The sequence below is a fragment of the Phoenix dactylifera genome, chromosome 1 (assembly GCF_009389715.1).
Source record: "Phoenix dactylifera cultivar Barhee BC4 chromosome 1, palm_55x_up_171113_PBpolish2nd_filt_p, whole genome shotgun sequence".
Taxonomy (NCBI): domain Eukaryota; kingdom Viridiplantae; phylum Streptophyta; class Magnoliopsida; order Arecales; family Arecaceae; genus Phoenix; species Phoenix dactylifera.
In genome coordinates, this window is record NC_052392.1 from 10,646,900 (window position 1) to 10,672,108 (window position 25,209).

The following is a 25,209-nucleotide window of genomic DNA, read 5'->3' on the forward strand; positions in this document are numbered from 1 at the left end:
AAAGTTTTTCTTGTAAGCTGAGAACTGAAGGATTTGTGGGAACTCGGAATACAGGTCTTAGGATGAGCTTTGGGAAGAAACAATTTTGGAATTCCTAGCCATAATAGGAGCAGTGAAAGGGAGAACTCGAATGAAAACCATAACAAGGTGGTGATTAAATAGAATGATTTGACGCAGGTAATAACTTCATTTGCAAGGCGTCAAACTTGGCACTTCATGTTTATATAGCATCTGGAAGTGAATATAATGCATTGCGTGGTGAAAAGCAAGGTCACAGCTAGCACTTTCATATCAGTGCCTGCTGTCTGAGCGTCGGACTCTGGGGATGGATGCTGATCAGGGTGCTGTAGGTAAGGGGGACTTGGTGAGCAAGCAAACATGCCTGTCTGCTACTTGAGCACAAGCATGCAGGGCCTGAAAATGTACATGCATTCTCAAGACAAAAATGCCATATTCCTTTTATTTTTGAATTTTTTTTTTTACCGAAGCCTGTAATTTCTTTACCCTGATTTAGCTGGTTAAATAGTTTAACCAGCTAATGGAGGAAAAAAAAGCTCCTCAACCATAAGTTGCTGCAAATAGGGGCTGCTTAGGTTCGCCTATTAAGAGTTACCACTGAATTATACTAGTTCGTAGTTTTCAGCTGATCCATGACCCCATAATGGTTTCCATCATAAATTTAGTTATTTTATTCTCTTCACGGGACGTTTACATCACAGCCTGACTTTCAGATGTATGTGGCATGTCTGTTGCACCCAAACTCCTCAAGATGTAAAAGAGAAATCCTACTTTGATACCAGCTGACCGAAACCTGACGGTATTTTTATGAATGTATGTGAATCTGTGATGCATGGCATGAGTAAGCCATTTGAGAAATAACGGAAATGAGCTTGCTGTGAAGATTGCATGGAGAAACATATTCATCAAATAATCCATCTCTTGTTTTTACATGTCGCAATATGCTCTGTGTAAGTTGATTAAAAATGGGGAAAAAAAGCAAAAACCGAAAACATTGTCAACGGAAAAGGTTGACTAATTCAGCTGAATTGTGTCAGTGTCTTTAAAATATAACTACATTTTCGGGCAAATTTATCATTACAAAATTTCCGCAGTGAATTCCTTGTAAAATTTCCTGCAACACATGAAGCAAATGCAAGTCACAAAATGTGAAAGAACTAAATTGTCCATCTGGATTCTTTGCATTAGCCTGATAACTGAGGTTAATACATGACTGAATCATAAATTATGGTGTTCTCGGCTGCAAGCTTCGATTGCTGGCTCCTATTCTGTGATCTCCTCAGCTTTGATCTTTCGGATCCAAAAGAGCCAGCAGCAGCATCTGGCTCGGGTATATAGATCGGCAGTATCAACAGTTGCATTGTTGCATATTGAAGCATACTGGTTTCAGCTTCTCGATCTTTGGACATACATAGATGGCATAAGAATCATGAACATTTTTTTATACCAGAAGCTTCTAAATAACCAAAGATTTATTTTCTGCCATTAGCTGAGGGAGGCATGGACAAATTTAAATATACAAACACATGAGAAATGTATCGTCAGGCTTCCAGCAGACAGCCCCCCAGTACTATCTCAGCATGGATGGGTGTTGTTTTATCACCTCAATACTCTCTAATTGAATGAGAAAGCGTTGTTATAGAAATCAACATTTGCAATAAAAGAATCTCATAGAACTCCACTTCTGATAGAAAATGATCATGCAAGGGAACGATATAAGAGTTTTCTGACTGTTAAAAGTGTGTTGAAAAGGAGAAACATTAACAACTAGCACTCATGCATTGTTGCATATTGAAGCATACTGGTTTCAGTTTCTCGATCTTTGCACATAGCTAGATGGCATAAGAATCATGAACATTTTTTTATACCAGAAACTTCTAAATAACCAAAGATTTATTTTCTGCCATTAGCTAAGCTAGAGGCAGTGATTTAAATAGATAAACCCATGAGAAATGTATCGTCAGGCTTCCAGCAGACAGCCCACCAGTACTATCTCAGCATGGATTGGTGTTGTTTTATCACCTCGGTACTCTCTAATTGAATCAGAAAGCGTTGTTATAGAAATCAACATTTGCAATAAAAGAATCTCATAGAACTCCACTTCTGATAGAAAATGATCATGCAAGGGAACGATATAGAGAGTTTTCTGACTGTTAAAAGTGTGTTGAAAAGGAGAAACATTAACAAGAAGCACTCATGCATGCATGTACACATGCATATTTTATCAGTTAATTCAATAAACATGGATCAGAATTGATCAAATGAATTATATGGAGGAAACAGAAAGATTCTTACTTGATGTACTTGCCATGCCACACAGTTTTGGGCCGGAACAGGCCTGGACAAATCAACTGAGACTATGTTAAAGCTTCTCTCAAAATAACAAGTGATAATGGCCATTGAACCTGATATGTGTCCAATTTTTACATTGCGAAGTCATGTTAAAAATGAGACAAGCGAGCGTAGGAACGCACAAGACCTTGTAACTCAGACAGAATGTTCTCAATCCCGCAATGCTCAATGCCTCAAGCTGGTCATCACAATCAGGAACAAGTTTGTCTCTATGCAGTGGAGAAGCACATTCCAAATCCAAGTGTTGTCAGTCTCTTGAGCAATGAGGCTCTTTCCTGTTAGGCAATGCACATGAATACACTATACAGGTAACCAAAAGGAAAGAAATATTGCCATAAATCAGCACTCATGTTTAATAATGCACTGGATCACCTACCACACAACAGAAGTCCTCATGACATGGACCTGAAGGCAGTGCTGCGCAAAGCAAGGTCAAGGAGAGACTGTAACATTACACAACAGAGAAACCATATGTAGGCCTGCTCATGACTGTCAAGTCTCTGCAAAAAGAATGTGTGGTAAGTCATGAGAAAAAAACCTGCAGCTTATCAACAGAAAAGTCCTCCGGCCTTTTAGCAAGCTCATCTCGAAGCAATGTCCACAAAATGAACCCAAAAATCACCCCAAAAAGCCAGGAATTCTAGGAGGAAAAAAAAAAGCTGGAATTCTGGGAGAAAGAACGGAGCGGAGGATTTTTGCAAATACAGAGTTCTTTTTCTTTCTCTGATTTTTTTTTTCCTCCTAGAATTTCTGGCTTTTCTTCCTCTCGAAATTCCAGATTGTCTGAGCTTTCTTCTTCGTTATCTGCTGGCCATCCCCCCACTTCTCCCAACTGATTCTCCTTTTTTGAATTTTAAAACAGATTTCCCCCGTATCTGCTGCCGAAATCCGGAATTCTAGGCTGATTTTATTACTCGACTCCCAACTAGATTTAGAGCACCAAAACGATACACTTTGGAGTTAGAACCTCACGAAAGTTTTAGATCTCGTTCTCAGCTTTCCAACGCACCTGGGCTTGGGACTTCTAGAACTCTAGATACAAGCTGAAAACCGAATCTAGGCTGCAGTAAACTTCTTGATAGATTCGGACTTCTCCGTTTCTGCTAAGTTTTGAACTTCAAAATGGCAGAACTGGGTTTTGGGCTCTTCATAAAAGGCCTATGTCTTAGCTTTCCAGAAAGCCTAACAATACCTGAAACCAAGGTCTATAGCTCCAGTTAGAATCCAAAACCCGAACAGTATTCTGGTTTGACTAGACCAGCCCAACTAGGACTTGCTCTCTGGGCCTAGCCCGAATTCTGCCTCTTCACATCAGCCCAATTTCAACCTAATTCAATAATTAAACATCTGCAAAATACCAAAAATTTTCAAGAATTAAATAAATGTAAAAGATACTTAAATTCTAGGCCAATGAGCTAAGAACATACAAAACACTCTAAAACAAAACAATTAAGACTAAGAAATGTGTGAAATAAATTCCCCAATCAAATGTCCACAAAATGAACCCATAAATCTCCCCAATAGCTTCATAGTCAAAGTACTGAAACAATAAATCTAAAGGAAGTATTTAGAATGACAGAAAGAACCATATTTGATAATAAATGAACACCAAATAGAGCATTTCATTCCGGAAAGAATGATACAAAGAAGCACGTTGAATCTTATGCTACTTCTATTGCATTAGCAGGGAAGGAGTATTAAGAAACATATGACAACCAACAGCAAACTTGAATCATTTGTTTATTTATAGAAAACAATACTTCAAAATATTAATTAAACGTTTGATTGCCAACATCACTAGGCACACTTTAAAAACAAAGACATCCATTCACTAAATAAACAGTATAGAAGCCCATATAACATATCGATACCAAATAATAGAGAAGCAAGGTGATATATTTAAAATGAAAACGATTATGGAGTATGTCATAAAGAACAAAAAGTTGGCAAATACAGAAAACCCTTGACAGCTGCAAAGCATTTGCCCACCGATACACCTGACTATCATCCAAAATAAATAATGTGCTGCATGGTCCAAAAGGAAGTAGCACTTCAGCAACCGCAGTTTTCCAATAAGGTCGAACTAAGTACATAATATAAATTATTGTCATCATATCAGTTGGCATAAGAAACCAATGTTCTACAAACAAGAAATAGACACCAGAAATCATAATCTACCATATCTTTGATGAGGGAAGAGCTCACTAGTTGCAAAGTCATAAGCACCTAAGATACATTCAAGAGAATGATGATTTGATCCAAAGCATGATAAACTAAGTTTTCAGATAAGGCATCTCACCATGATAAGTTGGGTGCAAACAGTTATGCTCAAGGATTGGTGATTCAGTCCTGCAGATAAAAATTTAGTCAATGATATCGAAAAGAATTAATGGTGGACCTGAACATTATGCCCGCGTTTTCTCATGACATATAGATATATTTCCATTAGTCAAAATTGGCCCTGCAACACTAGTAGGGAAAGTAGGAATGGCATCTTTGAGGCGATATCGCTTTTGCCCATACTTTGTATCATAGTCCTAGGCGAGGCTCTCATGTAGAAACGCATAACAAACGCCCATTAGAGCGTAAAACAACAAGACAGTTGATCCACAACTTGTATCAGATGCCTTCAGAAGTGAATTGTTTTCAGTAATGAAAAATTCACCATAAGGGATCAGCAATCATGTCCTGATATACCCACCTGCAGACTGAATGATATTAGAAATGAAAGTAACGGTACATTTCAGAAAGAAAGTAGATAACCCCAGAGCTTTTACAAATAATTTGGTCGGCAACACTTACAAGCGATGAATTCGGTCCACATTAGGGTCTAAAAAGGAAGAAGAATGGTGGGTTGTTTCTTTGATTTGGAAGCAGATTCTCTGTCGTTCGCAATTCCTTCCGGCCCACTAGAGGCTACAGTGGCATCTATTGATCGCCCGCTGGCCGATAACATAAATTAGAAACATCGGTGCCCATAGATATGTTTGTTTGGAGGCAAAAGGTACACCGACCGCCCAAGGCTGTGTTGAAGGCTTGAAGCGTCATAATATCATATTATCCCCGCTGCCCAGACCATACCCAAAGCCGCAGACTAGGATAACGAACTCAAAACGTGGATTGTGAAAAACCAAATTTCAATTGAAATAATTTTTTTAAGAGAAATCAATGAAACGACCCACCGTTCCAACAAAAATACTTTTTTACATCAAAAATCTTAAGCTCGGCGGGGTAAATGCATTAAAAGGGGACAAATTTTAGGAGTCTCCACCACCCAAAAAAAATCCTCTCAACTAAAAGAAATTATTAGGTGACCTGTCCAACCATGGAGCAACATGCGCTAAAAACTCCACTGCTCAAGCAGCCCATATTTAGATTTCATGCGCCCAAAAGAGAGACACCGGGAGTTTTGTGGCATTCAACTTGGAACACATCAGGCACCAGACTCTTACGCATGGACCAAAATGTGTCGAATCTTCCCAAAAAAACATGTTATCCAAATAAGCATTCCCGCACAACGACAGAAGGCACATGTCCGCCATACCTACTACATATCATCTTTCCTGTTTCCCTTCTCACAATGAACCTCAAAGATGCCCAAGGTGTTGATAAAATAGATCGTGAACTTTTTGCACAGTAGGCATATGATATTTAATATTCCAAGGTTTATTGATGCTCTTGACACGGCAAGCGGAACAAATGCATTCCAACTCAAATAAACAATCTATGCATCACATACTACATCCTTGTCTTAAAAATAATAAGATGACATGGATCCATCCACACCCTGCACAAGATTCATCGCACGCTCTTTCAGCCCTGTAAGCTCTACCATGTAAGTATCTTGGTATGAGAACAAGACCACAATAATTCATATATGGCTGCAGTATGAAAATCTCAATGCTATATTTGTACAGCCTGCTGGGGAAAGAACTGCCTCAGCAACAATTACTACAACCCGATCAGGAAGCTTGCCACCTAAAACTGTGATATTTCCGACATCACCACAATCAACATCTAAACTCTCACAGTTATCTGCCATGCAAGTCTCTTGGCATGAGAACAAGACTGCAATAATATTCATATATGGCCACAGTGCGAACATTTTGATGTTTTATTTGTACAGCCTGCTGGGGTAAGAACTGCCTCTGCAACAATTACTACAACACTATCAGGAAGCTTGCCACCTAAAGCTGTGATATTTCCGGCATCACCACAATCAACATCTAAACTCTCACAGTTATCTGCCATGTAAGTCTCTTGGTATGAGAACAAGACTGCAATAATATTCATATATGGCCACAGTATGAAAATTTCGATGTTATATTTGTACAGCCTGCTGGAGAAAGAACTGCCTCGGCAACAGTTACTACAGCACTATCAGGAAGCTTGCCACCTAACATTGTGATATTTCTGGCATCACCGCAATACCATATCTACACACCCACCGCTATCTGCTTACTGATTGCTTGTCAGGCACATTGCATGCTCCCTACCACGACACATGCTATCCACATAAGGAAGATGGCTAAAATTTATAGCATCACAAACACAACTACGAGAGTTGTGCAAAAACAACAGGTGATAAGCAGATGAATAGGAATCCAGAATATTTAATTTCAATATTACAACTTAGTCCAAACGCAGAAAACCACAACACCGAAGAACTGAACTTCCATCACTAAACTGCAAGGCACTAAAGCTACCAAAATGCCAACCCAAAATATCAGGTGTTAATCTAGAGCGACATTGTAGTCAGACGATAGCATTGGCTGCACTTGCAATCCTAGGCCAGAGGTCAGCACATTCCTTCCCTATCGGGCCGGTAATAGCAGAACCTGCAACACACAACCCCCCAATAGCAGTTTAATCACTTGCTAAGTCCTAGAGAGTTTGCCAATCATTTCTTTCTGAACGCAATAGTTTTGCTAACAGCAAGCACTTAATATGAAAATAGAATTCAAGAAATGCACTTTTTTTCACAAAAATCCCACGCCATGCACAAGGCTGGTCTAGCTTTTGTGAGTTCACCATGGCAAGGCAATCCCACAGTGTCAGATTTTGGGATTGCCATGCTAATGTAGCACCACTGGATGCACATTAAGATTCTAGGTAAGCTAGAGTTTGCCAATCATTTCTTTCTCAATGAAATAATTTTGCTAACAACAAGCACTTAATACGAAAACGGAATTCAAGTAATGCACATTTTTTATCACAAAAATCCCATGCCATGCACAAGGCTGGTCTAGCTCTTATGAGTTCACCATGGCAAGGCAATTCCAGTGTCCGATTTTGGGATGGCCATGCTAATGTACACCATTGGATGCACATCAAGATTCCAGGTAAAAGCTATTGCACGCATTCTTTGGTTAAATAAAATCAATGAGAATCAACTGTCTTAATAAAATGTGTCTCAGTATCCAAATGCAGTGTATCAACTACCACTATGCAGGTACTCTTTTGTGCATGACATGCTTCAACCTGACACACTTAATTTGCTTTACCTTTCATTTCTCCCTTTGGGTTCACAATAACTCCAGCATTATCTGCAGAATTGACAAATAAATGAAATAATCAGAAACTTGCAAAAACCACAAGACTAACGACAATTTTCAACTATAGAATTGTAGGAGAATCTAAATACTGCTCCATAGCTACTGACTCATGCCCACTGGTATTTTATTATGCTAAAAATTTACATGACAGATGCTAAGTCCTATATAATACAACCTTGCGAGCAACACATGGACAATACAAAATGATGGTTCCATTTCATGATACGATATTAGATAACACAAGAAAATGCAATATTCTTTAGCATTCAAAAGCATGGTACTGTAATTATAGTCCTGCAGGATATTATGCGATGGTACTAAAAAGCATTCAACGCTTGCACTAAACACATATTGTATGACATTCCAAGGAAAACAGACCTAAGTTCAATTATGTTCACCAATCAGATTATTATGGGTTTTCATCCTTAACTCTCACAAAACCACCAAGATGTAAAAAAAAAAAAAAAGCAACCAATATAACATGGAAAATAAAATGCCAAGACTGGTGTGGTATGTCAACTAGCTGTAAATTATTCAAGTTCCTTTTAACACCTGTCTCAAACATCAATAACAAGTCATCCTGAAATAGAAGCACTCTAACAAATAAATCAAAATCCAACTAACCCTGCTCAGCAATTCAAACAAGTTACTTTTAATTATTATAAATTTGTTTATCAGCACAGTGTGTGTCTGTGTGTCCAAAATCACTATAAGCAGTACACTTTTTGCAAGGCAGCAAGAACCAGATTAAGAACAACAAGATCTATAGCTGACAATTTTTCACTGTCCCCTTAACAGCTCCATTTCATCACACAAATAACCATAAGCTAGTCAGCAATGTTGGTTTAGCAAAAATGACCCTTTTGTACTTCCAGACCCAAAAACCCGTGGATGTCTTAGAACCTCTTCTTTAACTGCCACTGACTTCTCCTATAATTCTCACCACCCACCTCAACCAAATTGCTACTGTTACGGGGGAACTTAGCCACCATGCCCCACGTGACCGGCACGCGCGCCCAGGAAGACTACGGCAGCCCCTTGATCCAGCAATCCGACCCCGAGTCGGACATCTTCGGCTCCGCAGCCCGACCCCGAGTCGGCAGCCCCTTGATCCAGCAATCCGACCCCGAGTCGGACATCTTCGGCTCCGCAGTCCGACCCCGAGTCGGCTGCCCCTTGATCCAGCAATCCGACCCCGAGTCGGACATCTTCGGCTCCGCAGCCCGACCCCGAGTCGGCTGCCCCTTGATCCAGCAATCCGACCCCGAGTCGGACATCTTCGTCTCCGCAGCCCGACCCCGAGTCGGACATCTCTCGACAACGACAGGTTATTCCCCAGAGGCACGCCGCAGCCTCCTGCTCCACTACTCCCTGCAACGGTTGTATCTGGCGCTGCTCCACGATCCCCTGTAACAGCCGTACAAAGCGGAGCTCCACTACGCCCTGTCATGGCCGTACCCAGCGCTGCCCCACGACGCCCTGTAACGGCCATGTCAGTGGCAGCTCCATCGTGCTACACGATGACCAACCCCCCAAAAGGACCCCCCAGCCTGGTATATATGCGGCTGGGGGGAGAAGGGGGAGGGTAAGCAAGAACTTCCAGAGCATTCTCTTACTTGCTACTATTATCTCTCCTTCTCCTCCAATCTCCTCTGACTTGATCGTCGGAGGGCCCCCACTACCCCAGTGGTGGTGCGAGGCTTGCTTGCAGGTTTCCCGGTGGAAAGTGGAGCGCAATCAATACCAACCAAGGCAACTCAAACGGAACCCCGTTCACACCGCTGTGCCAATCGTTCTCGGTTTGGACCACCAGCAACAGTTGGCGCTAGAGGAAGGGCCCGAATCTCAGAGCGATCGTAATGGCACGGCGAGGTGGTCGTGGAGCTTCCAATGCCTCCGGTCGCGGGGCCTCTCGCGCCTCCGGCCGGGAGGCCGCTGCGTCTCCAACACATTCTCAGCAACACTCCACCGCTCCACCTCCCATTCAGATGGTCGAAGCCGCTCAGTTCGACCAGTTAGCCCAGCAGGTTCGCACCCTCGCGGAGGCAGTGCAGAACCTGCAGGGTGTGATGTCTCGGGCGCCGCAGCGGGCCCAGGAGCCGCTGCTCCCTGAGCGCTCACCTGTCCTCCTCAACCCGCGCTCCTTCCTCTCCCATGGGGAGGAGCGCCGGCGCGAGGAAGATTCTCGAGCACGGTCCATTCTGCCGGGACCTTCCCATCGGAGCTGCGCGGGGTACGAGAGGCGGGCCCGGGCGCGTTCCCAGATCCCCCAGTCCTCAAGGAACCCGCGCTCCAGTCGGTCCCCCTCTCGGTGCTCCTTGTCTCCCACCCATCGGTCGCGCTCCCTGGACCGGCGGGTGGACGATCTCCACCAACAACTCCAGGTCCTGAAGGGCCACTCCAAAGATCCCTTCGCCGACTTGGAGATCTCCTCCCAGCCGGCGCTTGCCTCGAGGATCCTGCGGACTCCGAATCCGCCGGGGTTTAAAATGCCGGCGATCGTGCCCTATGACGGGGCGGCGGACCCGCGGGATCACGTCGAGAGTTTCAGGACCCTTATGCTCCTCCACGGAGCATCAGATCCTCTCCTCTGCAAGGCCTTCCCGGCGACCCTCCGTGGCCCGGCAAGGGCGTGGTTCGCCGGCTTGGAGGCTAACTCAATCCAGTCCTTCGACCAGTTTACTCGCCTCTTCATCACCCATTTCGCCGTCAGTAGCCGGCGGCGACTGGTCTCCGACTCCCTCTTTGATGTCCGGCAAAACGAGGGAGAAAGCTTGCGGGATTATCTTACCCGCTTCAACAAGGCTACGCTGGAAGTCCGGAACCTGAGCCAGGAGGTGGCTCTTTCAGCCCTGAAGCGTGGCTTCCGAAAGGGCAGACTCACCTTCTCCCTGGACAAACGCCTGCCGCGGAGCTTCCCGGAGCTGTTGTCCCGGGCGAACCAGTATGCGGACGCCGAGGAGGCGTCCGCCCACCGGAGCAAGGAGGCCGCCGAGATCCTTCCAAAGCTCGGGAAGAAAAGGCGAAAAGAGGCACGCCAGAGGAGGAGCCCGACGCCTCAACGTCGGCGCAGAAGCCTGTCGCCGGCAAGGAACAACGGCGCCCTACGCCCTCGTTCTCCGCCCCGACGTTTCAACCGGTACACTCCTCTCCTGACTCCCCGGGCCCAGATCCTCATGGAAATCAAGGGGCAGGAGGACCTCCCGGTCCCGAGACAGATGAAGAAGATTCCCTGGAGGAGGCCCTCTCGGGCGTACTGTGAGTACCACCGGGACCACGGCCACGACACCGAAGACTGCTTCCAGCTTCGGGACGAGATCGAGGCTCTCATCCGCCGAGGGCGTCTCGGTCGATATGTGAACGACCGACGTCCCCCTGCAGACCCGCGTCCGGCCGACCCGGCCCCTCAGGAGCCTCGGGAGCAGAATCGACCCGTCACGGGCGTGATCCACACTATCACTGGGGGCTGCCCCCGGCCCGAGAGGAACGCAGGGGGCTCGACTGAAGCGTCAGGGGCAGCCGTCGCAAAGAGGCAGAGGGTCGGTAATGTAATCACTTTTTGTGATGAAGATGTAAAGGGGGTTCAGACCCCCCACGATGACGCCATGGTGATCTCCCTCGCTATGGCAAACTATGATGTAAGGCGTGTTCTTGTGGATAGTGGAAGCTCAGCTGATATTTTGTTTTACGAGGCCTTCCAAAAGATGAGCTTGTTCAGACAATTGTTGCACAAAACATCCACCCCCCTCATAGGATTCACTGGTGACGCTATCTCGGCCGAAGGTGTCGTTGAGCTGCCTGTGACTGCGGGCGTTGCACCCGCAGAAGCCACGGTGCGGCTCGGGTTCTTGGTCGTCCGTGTTCCCTCGGCCTACAACGCTATCCTCGGACGACCCGGACTGAACGCCCTTCGCGCGGTGGTCTCTACGTACCACTTGCTCATGCGGTTCCCCACGGCGGCCGGGATTGGAGAGGTCCGAGGTGACCAACCGACCGCAAGGCAATGTTTCCTAGCAACTCTCAAAGGGAAGAAGCCCGTAGAAGCCTTAAGCGTCGAGTCCCTCGACGCCAGAGACGAGGTGGCCTTGCGGCACGGGGAGCCGGCCGAGGGTGTGATCGAAGTTCCCCTCGAGGAAGGTCGCCCGGACAGGACGATCCGGGTCGGCGCCAATCTCGACCTGGGAGCTCGGGCCCGGTTGGTGGAATTCCTCCGAGCCAATGTCGATGTGTTTGCCTGGTCGGCGGCCGATGTACCTGGGATCGAACCGGAGGTCATTTCTCACGCCCTCAACGTCGACCCGACCCACCGACCGGTAAAACAGAAGAAGAGACACTGTGCCCCGGATCGGATCCGAGTGGTCGACCAGGAGGTAGACAAGCTCTTGGAGGCAGGATTCATAAGGGAGGTCAGCTACCCCGAATGGCTGGCAAATGTCGTACTTGTCCGGAAGGCGAGCGGAAAGTGGAGGATGTGCGTCGACTACACCGACCTGAACAAGACATGCCCCAAGGATAGCTTTCCGCTTCCGCGGATAGACCAACTGGTCGACGCGACTTCCGGATATCAGCTGCTGTCTTTCATGGACGCCTTCTCCGGCTACAACCAGATAATGATGGCTCCACAGGACGAGGAGAAAACTGCCTTTATAACAGACCGGGGGCTGTACTGTTACAAGGTAATGCCCTTCGGTCTGAAGAATGCTGGCGCCACTTACCAGCGCCTCGTCAACAAAATCTTCAAAGAGCAAATCGGCCGGAACATGGAGGTGTACGTGGACGATATGCTGGTGAAGAGCCGCCATGCAGACCAGCACATCGCGGATCTGGAGGAGACTTTCGCCACCTTGTGGAAGTTTCGCATGAAGCTGAACCCAGCGAAGTGCGCCTTTGGCGCTTCGGCCGGGAGGTTCCTCGGTTTCATTGTCAACCAGCGGGGGATTGAAGCCAACCCGGACAAAATCAAGGCCATCCAAGATATGTCCCCTCCGACCAAAGTGAAGAAGGTTCAGGAGCTCGCTGGGAGGGTCGCCGCGCTCGGACGATTTGTGGCAAAATCGGCCAAACGCTGCCAACCTTTCTTCAAGGTGTTGAAACGCCCGAAAGACTTCCTCTGGACGGCCGAATGTCAAGCAGCATTCGACCAGCTCAAGGAATACTTGGCATCTCCTCCCCTGCTGTCCAAGCCGCAAGAAGGGGAGATGCTCTACCTCTATCTGGCGGTCTCCCCAACCGCAGTCAGTGCGGTACTGGTTCGGGAAGAGGCAAAGCTCCAGAAGCCTGTGTACTACATCAGCCGGGTCCTACGGGATGCCGAGACGCGGTACACGAAGGCTGAAAAGATCGCCTTCGCGCTGCTGACCGCGACCAGGAGGCTTCGCCCCTATTTCCAGGCCTATTCTGTCACCCTCTTGACCGATCAACCGCTGTGGCAGATCCTCAGCAATCCAGAGAATGCGGGACGGCTGGTGAAGTGGGCAGTAGAACTTGGTGAGTTCGACATCCGCTACCAGCTCCGACCCGCCATCAAGGCCCAGGCGCTCGCGGATTTCCTCGCTGAGTGCACGGTGCAGGAGGCGGAACCTAGGTCGCCGGAAACACCCAGCCTCGACCTCCCGATTTGGACGCTTCACATCGATGGGTCGTCGAACCCCGAAGGTGGAGGGGCCGGGCTGGTCCTTACCAGTCCTGATGGAGTGATAGCCGAGTACGCCTTGAGGTTCGGATTTCCAGTGACCAACAACGAGGCGGAGTACGAGGCCCTAGTCACGGGACTCAAACTCACCAAGGAGCTCGGCATCCGGCGCCTGAAGGTCTTCACCGACTCCCAACTGGTGGTCGGGCAGGTCCGTGGGGAGTTCGAGGCCCGGAACCCGACCATGCAGAATTACGTCCGGAAGGTGCAAGCACTCATTCCCGACCTCGGCAGTGTCGACATCCAGCAGGTCCCAAGAAGTGAAAATGCCAGGGCCGACAGGTTGTCCCGCTTAGTGGGCGCAAACGCGCACAACTTGTCGAGGGCGATCTACCTGGAGACCCTGGATGCCCCGAGCATCGGCGAGGCTGAAGCGGTGATGGCGATTGATCTGGAGCCGTCTTGGATGGACCCGCTTGTCGCCTACCTCGCCGAAGGGATCCTCCCTGAAGACGAAGATCAAGCTCGGCGACTTGTTATGAAGTCCGCCCACTACGTACTCTATGAAGGGAGGCTGTATCGGACCTCGTTCACCGCCCCCCTCTTAAAGTGCCTCCTCCCCTCGGAAGCGGCCTACGTCCTCGGCGAAGTCCACGAAGGCGTTTGCGGATCACACTTGGGGGCTAGGTCCTTGGCGCACAAGATCATGAGGCAAGGCTATTATTGGCCTACCTTGTTGGAGAACTCAAAGGATCATGTACGGAAATGTGACGCCTGCCAGCGCCACGCCAACGTCCAGAGAGTCCCTTCTGTCCCCTTGGCACCAATCACTGCACCCTGGCCCTTCGCCCAGTGGGGAATGGATATCCTCGGACCATTCCCCGTCGCTCCAGCTCCGCGGAAATTTTTGATTGTTGCAATCGACTACTTCACCAAGTGGGCGGAGGCAGAGCCGCTGGCCACTATCACGGAGGCGCAAGTCCGGAAGTTCGTGAAGAAGAACATCATTGTCCGATTTGGGGTACCTCGGGTCCTCATCTCGGATAATGGTCGACAGTTCGACAACAAGCATTTCTGTGACTTCTGCGAGGAGTTCGGGATCGAGCATCGGTTCACATCTGTGTCGCATCCCCAAACCAACGGCGAGGCCGAGGTCACAAATCGGACAATCCTCCAAGGAATCAAAGCGCGAATCGGTCGGACGGGGCAAGCTTGGGTCGAAGAACTCGAGAATGTCCTTTGGGCGTATCGGACCACGCATCGGACCCCTACCGGGGAAACGCCTTTCAGCCTAACCTATAGCACGGAAGCCGTTGTCCCCGTGGAGCTCGGACTCCCCTCACCTCGGGTGGCCGCGCACCGACCCGAGGCCAATTCGGAGCAACTCCGAGGGAACCTGGATCTCTTGGAAGAAGCGAGGGAAATGGCGCAGGTTCGGATGGCGATGTATCAGCGGAGGGTGGCCCGATATTACAACTCCAAGGTCCGACCGAAGCTTTTCAGAATCGGAGATCTGGTGCTAAGGCGAGCTAAAGCATCTCAACCTGCGGAAGATGGGAAGCTAGCGCCAAATTGGGAAGGCCCGTATAGGGTTCGCTGGGTAAACCGACCTGGCTCCTACCAGTTGGAGGCCCTAGATGGTCGAGAAATTCCAAGGAGTTGGAATTCCGCTAACCTGCGGATGTATTACCAGTAGAACAACAATGCCAGAAAGACAGTTCAAAAATGTATAACACTTTTCATTTCAATAATTTCTGGTTACAATGGCGTGCTCGTGTGATTACAAGAAATTCCCAGAGGGGAATTAGGGTGTAAAGAAAGTAAAGAAGAGGTGGAGACTCCGAGGAGCTGAAGATCTGGGATCCCGAAACCTCCATCCGAAGCGGCTGCAATCCCACCGGAAGTGGGTGCTTCCAACCGGAGGCGCCATCGACGTCTCACGAAAAAGACGAAGAGCCGGCGCGGATGAAGAAGAAGTGGACGAAGGAGAAGTCCACACTGCTCCTACCCAGAGGCGCCATCCACGCCTCACGAAAAAGACGAGGAGCCGCCGCAGAAGAAGCTCCCGCTGCCTCCAGGGGAACGCCACCTCCAAGGGATATTCCGGTCCTCCCCAGTGTTAGGGGAGAGAAGGGATACAAGGGAGAAGAGCATATGGAGGCGCGGTCCCAGATCAAGCGTCTGGTGCGGAGCTCAATCGGGAGGCCGAACTTCAAGGAGGGGAGACGTGATCCCGAATGAAACGCCTAGAGCGGAGTTCCGCCGGGGAGAACCTCCTTGTTGATCCCAGATGAAACGGCTAGTTGGCGGAAGTCGCGAAGGGCGCGCCTCCCGTTCCTTCGGTCGGGGTCTCTCAACCATGCGCCGGAGAGGAGGCCCATGATCCATGGCAACCTGAACAGGCTTGGCAGGCTCCATCGCACCTGCACCTATATTTATAGCCAAACTGCGGCCCCCCGGTCGTTCCGATGCGGGTGGCTCCAATAAATGCGGGCGCATTGAATCCGGAGCCAATCCGGCTCTCGAGGCATATCTTCCCGCGATTTCCTAAGCGTTATTCTCCTTAATCGCATTCTTTGTGCAGGACACTCCGGGTGGCCTGTACCCCTAGGTCCACATATCTCCGCTCGCGCCCAGGCCGCATCCGCCTCGAAGAACGCGCGTATCGCGGCCGCTTAACTGACACTCCTCGCAAGCAGCAACTGGTGATCCGATTTTCCAGGTAACCCCTCAATTAGCATTTAATGCCCATCTGGTGTTCCCCAGGCGACGCTTGGAGAGGAGGAGAAACACGATCGCAACTGGCCACGGAGAAATCCCGTCGGGCGGCAAGCGACAGGCGCACGACCAGCGAGTGGAATTTCCCGAGGCTCGGCCCTCGGATGCCAGGCTAACCCGATGATCATCCCGGGGGCAGACTAGCCTGAAGCCCCGACCGGTCGCCTCGGCTTGCGCCAGCCTTGGCCGACCAACGAGCGGAATTTTCCGAGGCTCGGCCCTCGGATGCCAGGCTAACCCGATGATCATCCCGGGAGCAGACTAGTCTGAAGCCCCGACCGGTCGCCTCGGCTCGCGCCAGCCTTGGCCGACCAACGAGCGGAATTTTCCGAGGCTCGGCCCTCGGATGCCAGGCTAACCCGATGATCATCCCGGGAGCAGACTAGCCTGAAGCCCCGACCGGTCGCCTCGGCTCGCGCCAGCCTTGGCCGACCAACGAGCGGAATTTCCCGAGGCTCGGCCCTCGGATGCCAGGCTAACCCGATGATCATCCCGGGAGCAGACTAGCCTGAAGCCCCGACCGGTCGCCTCGGCTTGCGCCAGCCTTGGCCGACCAACGAGCGGAATTTCCTGAGGCCTGACAACCCTCAGATGCCAGGCTAACCCGATGATCATCCCGGGAGCAGACTAGCCTGAAGCCCCGACCGGTCGCCTCGGCTCGCGCCAGCCTTGGCCGACCAACGAGCGGAATTTCCCGAGGCTCGGCCCTCGGATGCCAGGCTAACCCGATGATCATCCCGGGAGCAGACTAGCCTGAAGCCCCGACCGGTCGCCTCGGCTTGCGCCAGCCTTGGCCGACCAACGAGCGAAATTTCCTGAGGCCTGACAACCCTTTCCTGAGGCCTGACAACCCTCAGATGCCAGGCTAACCCGATGATCATCCCGGGAGCAGACTAGCCTGAAGCCCCGACCGGTCGCCTCGGCTTGCGCCAGCCTTGGCCGACCAACGAGCGGAATCTCCCGAGGCTCGGCCCTCGGATGCCAGGCTAACCCGAAGATCATCCCGGGAGCAGACTAGCCTGAAGCCCCGACCGGTCGCCTCGGCTTGCGCCAGCCTTGGCCGACCAACGAGCGGAATCTCCCGAGGCTTGGCCCTCGGATGCCAGGCTAACCCGATGATCATCCCGGGAGCAAACTAGCCTGAAGCCCCGACCGGTCGCCTCGGCTTGCGCCAGCCTTGGCCGACCAACGAGCGGAATTTCCTGAGGCCTAACCCTCGGATGCCAGGCTTAGCGCCGGAAGAATTTCCTGAGGCCTAACCCTCGGATGCCTGGCTTAGTGCCGGAAGAAGTTCCTGAGGCCTAACCCTCGGATGCCTGACTTAGCGCCGGAAGAATTTCCTGAGGCCTAACCCTCGGATGCCTGGCTTAGTACCGGAAGAAGTTCCTGAGGCCTAACCCTCGGATGCCTGGCTTAGCGCCGGAAGAAGTTCCTGAGGCCTAACCCTCGGATGCCTGGCTTAGCGCCGGAAGAATTTCCTGAGGCCTAACCCTCGGATGCCTGGCTTAGCGCCGGAAGAATTTCCTGAGGCCTAACCCTCGGATGCCCGGCTTAGCGCCGGAAGAAGTTCCTGAGGCCTAACCCTCAGATGCCTGGCTTAGCGCCGGAAGAATTCCCTGAGGCCTAACCCTCAGATACCTGGCCTAGCGCCAGAAGAATTTCAAGAGTCGGGAGTCAGCGAGACGCTACCAAGAGTTAAAAAGAAGAAGGACGAAAGTGAAATGAAGAAACTCTATTTGCATTAACTTTCATTGTTTCAGGGCCGAGACCCATACAACTTGGCAAAACGCCAACACACAAAGAAAAGAACAAAAATACAGAAGGTCAGCTTGGAGGAACCCCCGGGTCGGGAACGCCGGGCACGTCTGCAGGGGGTAGGGAGGCGGTTGGAGAATCAGCAGGCAATGGCGCCGGAGAGGAGTCTAGAAGAGAGATCCCACTCAGGTCAATTTCGGGATACTTAGCCGACACCCTTGTCAGGCCTTCCTCGAAGCCTAAAATAAAGGAGTCGGACCCCGCGTCCGACATGTCACGGACGAACTCGTCAGATTGACGATAGGCCTGTACCGCCTCCGACATATCACGGGTGAACTCGGCGGACTGACGATAAGCCTGTACCGCCTGACGCCCGATTTCCGCACTCTTCTCGGCCAGCGCCGCCTCTGCCCGCTCCATAATCTGAGCTTTCGCCTCCAAGACTTTCGCCACAATCCGGTCGTCCGCCTCGGAGGAGATCCTCAGCAGATCAGCCTGAGCCTCCTTGTGCTTCGCCTCGGCAGCAATGCGAGCAGCCTCAGCCTCCTCCAGGCGCGACTGAAGCTCCTGGTCGCTCGCGCGGGACTTCTCCAAGGCCGACTCCAATTCGCCCAGCTTGGCTTCAAGAGACCGGGTTCGGTTGCGGGCGTTGTCGGCTGACCGCTGGGCCTTCTCCCACCTCTCCCGGTAGTCGGCAGCCTTCCGGGACTGCTTCTCGGCCCGCTCCTCCGCCTTCTTGATCTCGCCCTCGAGACCCGAGGCAACCTTGAGTTGCTCCTGAGCCTCCAACAGTTGCTTCTCGAGGGTGACGAAGCCGAGTGCCCGCTCTTCGGCCACCTGGAGCCTCATCTCGAGGTCCCTGGTCGTCCTCCCCGCCGCAGCCTGACCTCCCTCCTCTACTGCCTTCAGTTGGCTCTCGGCCCTCGCCAGAAGCCTCGCCTGTTCCTCGTAGCACTCCTCCAGGCGGATCATGTACTGGGCGAGCTAAGAGATAGGAAAAACGAGGGCGTCAGGCGGGGATCAACAGAGCCTATAAATGATGAAAGCGACCAAAAGAACACTCACCGACATGAGACAGACGCAGCTGGCAGCCCCAATGTCAGGGACCCTCATCTCCCGGACCTGCCTGCGGTCCTTCTCCAGCAGCACCGTCTCGATGAGGTTTCGGGCGCCGGCGAAAGTGAAGGCCGACCCCGACTTCTTCCCGGAGTCGGACGGTGGTTCTGCAGCCTTACCCTTACCCATCGCTTGGGGAAGAGTCATGCTGACCATGCTCGGGGCGGGGACCGCCCCTGGAATTGACAAGGTCCCGCTCGGCCGGGGCCTCGGCGCGTCCCTCCTCGTATCATCCGGAGCCGACCGAGTCGAAGGCTGGGCTGGGGACCGATCACGTCCGACCCGTCCATCTCGGGCGCGCCCGGGTGATGCCTCCGGAAAAACGGTAGTCTCGGCATCGGAGGGCTGATACAGCGTCAACTGCCGGTCCGCGCCCGCGGCGTCCCCCTGATTGGTGGGTCCGGACCCGTCTGTCGGCGTCGGAGTCGCCTGCCGGCGGGACTTCTTCGCCGGTGGGGCCCCGCTCGGAGGAGCTCGTTTCTTCCTCCGGACTGCTTTCAGTAGGGACGTCCTACCAACAGCCGTTGCCTTGTCCGACCGCATGACGTCGTCGATCTCTGCAAAAAGGACGAGGTGGTCGGAGGTTGAGAAACTGAAGGAAAGAACGAGACGAAAGAGGAGAAAAGAGCTAAAAAAGAAATGGTGGCGGGCTCACGGTCAGCGGGGACCGAGCTCAGACCGACGTTCACCAAGGTATCCTCGGAAATAAGGCGAGCCACCGAGGGGAGCCGGCCCTCGGCAACCAACCCCTTCAAGACGGCGACGCCATCGGATTCCTCCCTCGACAACCTCGATAGGCCAATCGGGGACTTCATCGGCGTCTCCCAGGTTGCCCTGATTCCCCAAGAGGGATCTGCGTCAACGAAAAAGAAGCGCCCCTTCCAGCCGTGAATGGAGGTAGGAGCCTCCTTGACGAGGCCGCACCCTCGCCGCGCCGCAAAGCACCACCACCCTTTGTCCTGGGGGTGGCCGCTCAGGCCGTAGCATTCCCAAAAGACATTCAGGGTGGCGGGAACCTCGTGCATGCGGCAGAGAACCTGAAAGGCCGTCAGGGCGCGCCATGAGTTCGGCACCAGTTGCGTCGGCACCACTCTTAAACCCCGAAGCACCTGAACGACTAAGTCCGAGGGGGGAAAGCGGAACCCGGCCTGAAGAATGCCCTCATTGATGGCAACCTTCCCTGGAGGAGGATGGGACATCCTCTCCTCAGGCCCCGGGAGCGTAACATTGCAGGCCTCGGGAAGGTGGTATCGAGCCACGAACCTATCTAGGTCTTCGGCGACCAGCTCCGACTTAATGCGGTCTGCTCTCACTTCGCCCATCCCTAATGGCCAGTGAATCTACGATCAGGACGGGGTCAAGAAGGGGGAAAGGACCGAAACGACTGGAGTACACTAATACAAAAGGAGAAAGTATGGAGAGCCTTAAATTGAAGAATGGGGCAACTCACCGGAAGAGAAGGAAGAACGGCTCCGAGAGCGTCAAAGGAGGAGCAAGCGAACAGTCCGACGGCAATGACGGCAGCGCAAAGGAGAAACTCGAAGATGTCTGTAAAGAGAAAGGCGGACGGAGGAGGGCCCCCGGTTAAATAGGCGGAAAGGTGGGTGACGCCTCGGTGACGCCAGAGGACGCCTGGCTGCCGAAGGGTCGCTCGCGCCCCAAAGGCGAATCGACGCCATTAAGGAAGGATGTCCGCCGAAATCCTCAGACTGCCAGGTCAGCAACAACCGCCATACGCCATAAAGAAGGCGGGGAGCTCGAAGCGCGCGCGCCTCTCCGAGGGATGGCGGCAATCTCGAAGCATCACTCCCTTCACCCGTTCCCCTTCTGGTTCCAGGCTCGGAAGTGGGGGGCTACTGTTACGGGGGAACTTAGCCACCATGCCCCACGTGACCGGCACGCGCGCCCAGGAAGACTACGGCAGCCCCTTGATCCAGCAATCCGACCCCGAGTCGGCAGCCCCTTGATCCAGCAATCCGACCCCGAGTCGGACATCTTCGGCTCCGCAGTCCGACCCCGAGTCGGCTGCCCCTTGATCCAGCAATCCGACCCCGAGTCGGACATCTTCGGCTCCGCAGCCCGACCCCGAGTCGGCTGCCCCTTGATCCAGCAATCCGACCCCGAGTCGGACATCTTCGTCTCCGCAGCCCGACCCCGAGTCGAACATCTCTCGACAACGACAGGCTATTCCCCAGAGGCACGCCGCAGCCTCCTGCTCCACTACTCCCTGCAACGGTTGTATCTGGCGCTGCTCCACGATCCCCTGTAACAGCCGTACAAAGCGGAGCTCCACTACGCCCTGTCATGGCCGTACCCAGCGCTGCCCCACGACGCCCTGTAACGGCCATGTCAGTGGCAGCTCCATCGTGCTACACGATGACCAACCCCCCAAAAGGACCCCCCAGCCTGGTATATATGCGGCTGGGGGGAGAAGAGGGAGGGTAAGCAAGAACTTCCAGAGCATTCTCTTACTTGCTACTATTATCTCTCCTTCTCCTCCAATCTCCTCTGACTTGATCGTCGGAGGGCCCCCACTACCCCAGTGGTGGTGCGAAGCTTGCTTGCAGGTTTTCCGGTGGAAGGTGGAGCGCAATCAATACCAACCAAGGCAACTCAAACGGAACCCCGTTCACACCGCTGTGCCAATCGTTCTCGGTTTGGACCACCAGCAACAGCTACCTTCCCTGACTCTTCTATGTGCTTAACACACAAACAAGGATGACACAAGCAAACAAGATCAAAGTGGTAGAGATGCCTCATTTCAAGAAGCTGAAAGGATCCATTTACATAGGATTTCCAATATCCAAGCATCTCTTTTGTGCAAGAAGTGAGCACCCCAATGAGGTGACCATACCAGTAAAACATAAAAATCATAGGTCAAGTCAATGGCTCGGCGTGTTGACCACTTCTAGCACCAGAACTTGAAACTCAGTATTAGACTATAAAAGTGTGTGCCTTAATTTGGAAGATGTCAGTGGTAGGGATATTTGATAGCCCTCCCAACCCAGCTTATCCCTATTGGCTGAAGATGTTACCTATTGATAACAAACACACTGAAACCTCCAACATGTGGTACTCAAACCACCAAGAAAGGCTAAAGATGCCTTCTTGAGTTAGATGCCAATGCCTTTTTTGTCAATCTAGAACTCGCAATTGATAATCTAGATGTTAAGTTGCTTGTGGGTCAAGGAGATGGGCGCTGCTAATCTGGATAAAATCAAATTCTGTCTTGACCCCACATAAGCAATAAGTTTGACAAGGCATTGTAAAGAATCGCAGTGCAGGCTCTAGTTTGGCATGTGGCCATAGATCAAGGAGGATATGGTTGTGAAAACACCAGCAGAGAGGCCGATGAAATCACAATGGTGGAGTTGGGAAACAACTAATTACTAGGCCAATATCAACATGAACAGAAAGGCAGCAGAAACAGCAGCTGGCTCAAGATGACAACATGGTACACATGGTAAAACCAATTCTGTTTCAAGAATCATTTGGTCGCTGAAGCCACTGGTGCCCGAAATAGAGCTCAATACAGCTGGTGCTTTGTCCCACCTTCTTGTTGGAACCTTATTCTACCAAGTAGGTGTCCTGTATCAACTGGTTATGGTGCTAAGTCATCCATAATTGTAAGTTCAGGGCAAACAATAAAAAACAGAGATGAAGACTCCTGTATCCTACAGCAGATGTTTATTTGCCTTTTGGGATGGCACAGGGACTGTCCAATCTCATCATGGTTGGCAGCAAGATGAAGTAAAAGAACCCAACAGCATTCTCATACAGGCAAGAGAACATGTCTCTCACCTCCTCTTTGGTATCCCTTTTGGTGCAAACAGTATGAGTTAGGCTGCAGGTGAAGTACAACTTGATGATAAAGGGGTTAGATATAGGGAACAGTCAGATTTAGGTAGAAAAAGAAGAACGTAGAAGAAAAGCAGCCGTTAAATAAGAGAACACTATAACTTTCAATGGCTAAAACGGATAAAGATAGCATTTTAACCAAACTAACTTGCCGTGCTCTCTTCTAGCTAGTCCCACTGAAGGATTAGAAGCGACAAGGGAGAGGGGGAAAATGGCACATTAATATTAATCCCCAGGAAGTCGACAGGGGTTTTGTTGAAAAAAAATCAAAAGAAAAAACAGTTCATATAAAACTTTCTGGATTATAAGCAGCCCAGCAGGGACAAAATATTCTCTTTGAATAATGTTAGCTTTCCTTTTACGTATATTTTCTATGGTGCCTATCAATGACTGTGAGAACTAGCACTTGATACTATATATTGTACTCTGCCAGCCTAACTCATCACAAGCAAACTATGCAGCATGTTAACCTTTGCATAACACCAACAGAGAAACTCCCATATAGAAGACTTCAACTGCTCTGCTATAATCATATATGAATTCTCACTATCGAGCCTACGTATTCTTTGAACCACTAGGAGATTGTGGTGCCACCACACAGAATCCATGCCCCAACAGAAATGACCAAATTATAAAAATTTTGTATGATAGACAACAATCAACTTGGTCACTACATTGGAGGCCCCAATCGTTGCAAATATATCCAGGAAGAACAACTAGGCAATAAAAGGAATGCATATAATTAGAACAAACATATAAATTCAAAGAACATATGCTTCATAGCACCGTCAAAAATGAAGAACAAAACTTAGCACCAACACACACGCACCGGAAAAAAAAAAGTTAGTGGTCTTCAGAGGCCAGTCAGAAGGAATATAGCCTTCAAATCACATGATGTGCTGCCTTTAAAGGATTCATCCAAGAATTGGCTGACAAACATATCTAGTTCACGCAGCTAGTATAATCGAACATGCACTTGAAAACTTCACCGTCCACAACTTTCCATCATAATAAATATTCAGACTTATACAAACGAACAAAATGGAGACAAATGAGAATCTAAATAGAATTGAAAAGAGTAATTGCCTTCAAAGTACATGTAGACCCCGTCCTTTCGGCGCCAGGGCTTGCGCTGCCTCACGATGACCGCAGGCATGACCTTCTTCCTGAGATCGGGCTTCCCCTTCTTGACTGTGGCCATGACCATGTCCCCAACGCAAGCAGACGGGAGTCGGTTAAGCCGCCCCTTGATCCCCTTCACCGAAATTATGTAGAGGTTCTTCGCCCCGGTGTTGTCCGCACAGTTCACCGTCGCCGCCACCGGCAGACCCAGCGACATCCGGAACTTGTTCCCCGCCGATCCTCCTCGCCCTACAATTATTTATCATAAAGTTCCTTCAAATCTTGCCTTCATGTACCGACCGGACACGTAAACAGAAACCCTAAACCCTAGATTCCTAGAACTCGATCGAGGATTTCTGAGTGTGACGCAAACAGAAACCCTAAACCCAAGATTCTTAGAACTCGGTTCGAGGATTTCTCAGTGTTCGTGGTGAACTGAGATCGACACGTTGAGGGAAAACCCAAACGCTAAAACCTTCAATATTTCACCGTAATGGATCTAATTCGGTGGATCGAAGCGCAGAACTGTAAACCCTAGCAAAGGGATGAATGAGAGAGACCAAGAGGGAGTCCTTAAAACCAAAGGAAAGGCCAGGAGAGTAAAGCATTGCTTACCCCGCTTCGACATCTCGAAAGAGCTCGGTAGACAACGCCGGGAGAGAGTGGAACCGGCGGCGGTGGAACGCTATATTCGGGGTTTTCTAGGGTTTTCTCCACAAAAGAATACTATTCATGGGTCCCTGAGTGTATCTTTAATTATTTTCAGAGAGTGCCGCGTGAAGTAGGCTTGCAGTCTTTAGGTGAAGCAAGCTTGGCATTTGCCAATTTCATTTTTAGGTTGTTCCGCGACTTGGAAAAACAGTCGCTCCTGCAGCGTACAGTACCGTCTTGATTTTATAAGATCCCTCACCCTTTGGCCTTCTTCTTCTTCTTCTTCTTCTTCTTCTTTTCTTTTTTTTTCTTTTTTTTTTTTTTTTTTTGCTAGTAAAAAATGGGTAGGGGGGAGGAAGGGACAAACCCACC

At 50.4% G+C, this 25,209-nt stretch overlaps 1 protein-coding gene and 1 long non-coding RNA gene across 11 annotated transcripts; both read right to left on the bottom strand.

Annotated features, from left to right (window-relative positions):
- Window positions 1-54: 54 nt before the first annotated feature.
- Window positions 55-5,688, bottom strand: LOC103714231. 9 transcript variants are annotated; one of them, XR_005511841.1, is made up of 7 exons: window positions 5,173-5,688; window positions 4,894-5,071; window positions 4,670-4,719; window positions 2,747-3,575; window positions 2,498-2,645; window positions 2,314-2,423; window positions 55-1,417 (listed from the first exon to the last, which is right to left on the bottom strand). It is a non-coding gene; the product is annotated as an uncharacterized LOC103714231 (long non-coding RNA). The 9 variants fall into 9 exon arrangements; XR_003387003.2 differs by having other exon boundaries at window positions 2,747-2,870; window positions 3,380-3,575; window positions 4,670-5,071; XR_005511838.1 differs by having other exon boundaries at window positions 55-1,132; window positions 1,228-1,417; window positions 4,670-5,071.
- Window positions 5,689-5,790: 102 nt separating this feature from the next.
- LOC103714232 (60S ribosomal protein L23) lies at window positions 5,791-25,105 on the bottom strand. Of its 2 annotated transcripts, none has more exons than XM_026807338.2 (4): window positions 24,802-25,105; window positions 24,151-24,435; window positions 7,875-7,916; window positions 5,791-6,862 (listed from the first exon to the last, which is right to left on the bottom strand). In XM_026807338.2, the coding sequence occupies exons 1-4, from the start codon at window positions 24,812-24,814 to the stop codon at window positions 6,843-6,845; spliced, it is 360 nt and encodes a 119-aa protein (XP_026663139.1). In that variant the 5' UTR covers window positions 24,815-25,105; the 3' UTR covers window positions 5,791-6,842. The 2 variants fall into 2 exon arrangements, with proteins under 2 accessions (XP_026663139.1, XP_008799638.1); XM_008801416.2 differs by lacking the exon at window positions 5,791-6,862 and adding an exon at window positions 6,887-7,208.
- Between the last annotated feature and the right edge of the window lie 104 nt (window positions 25,106-25,209).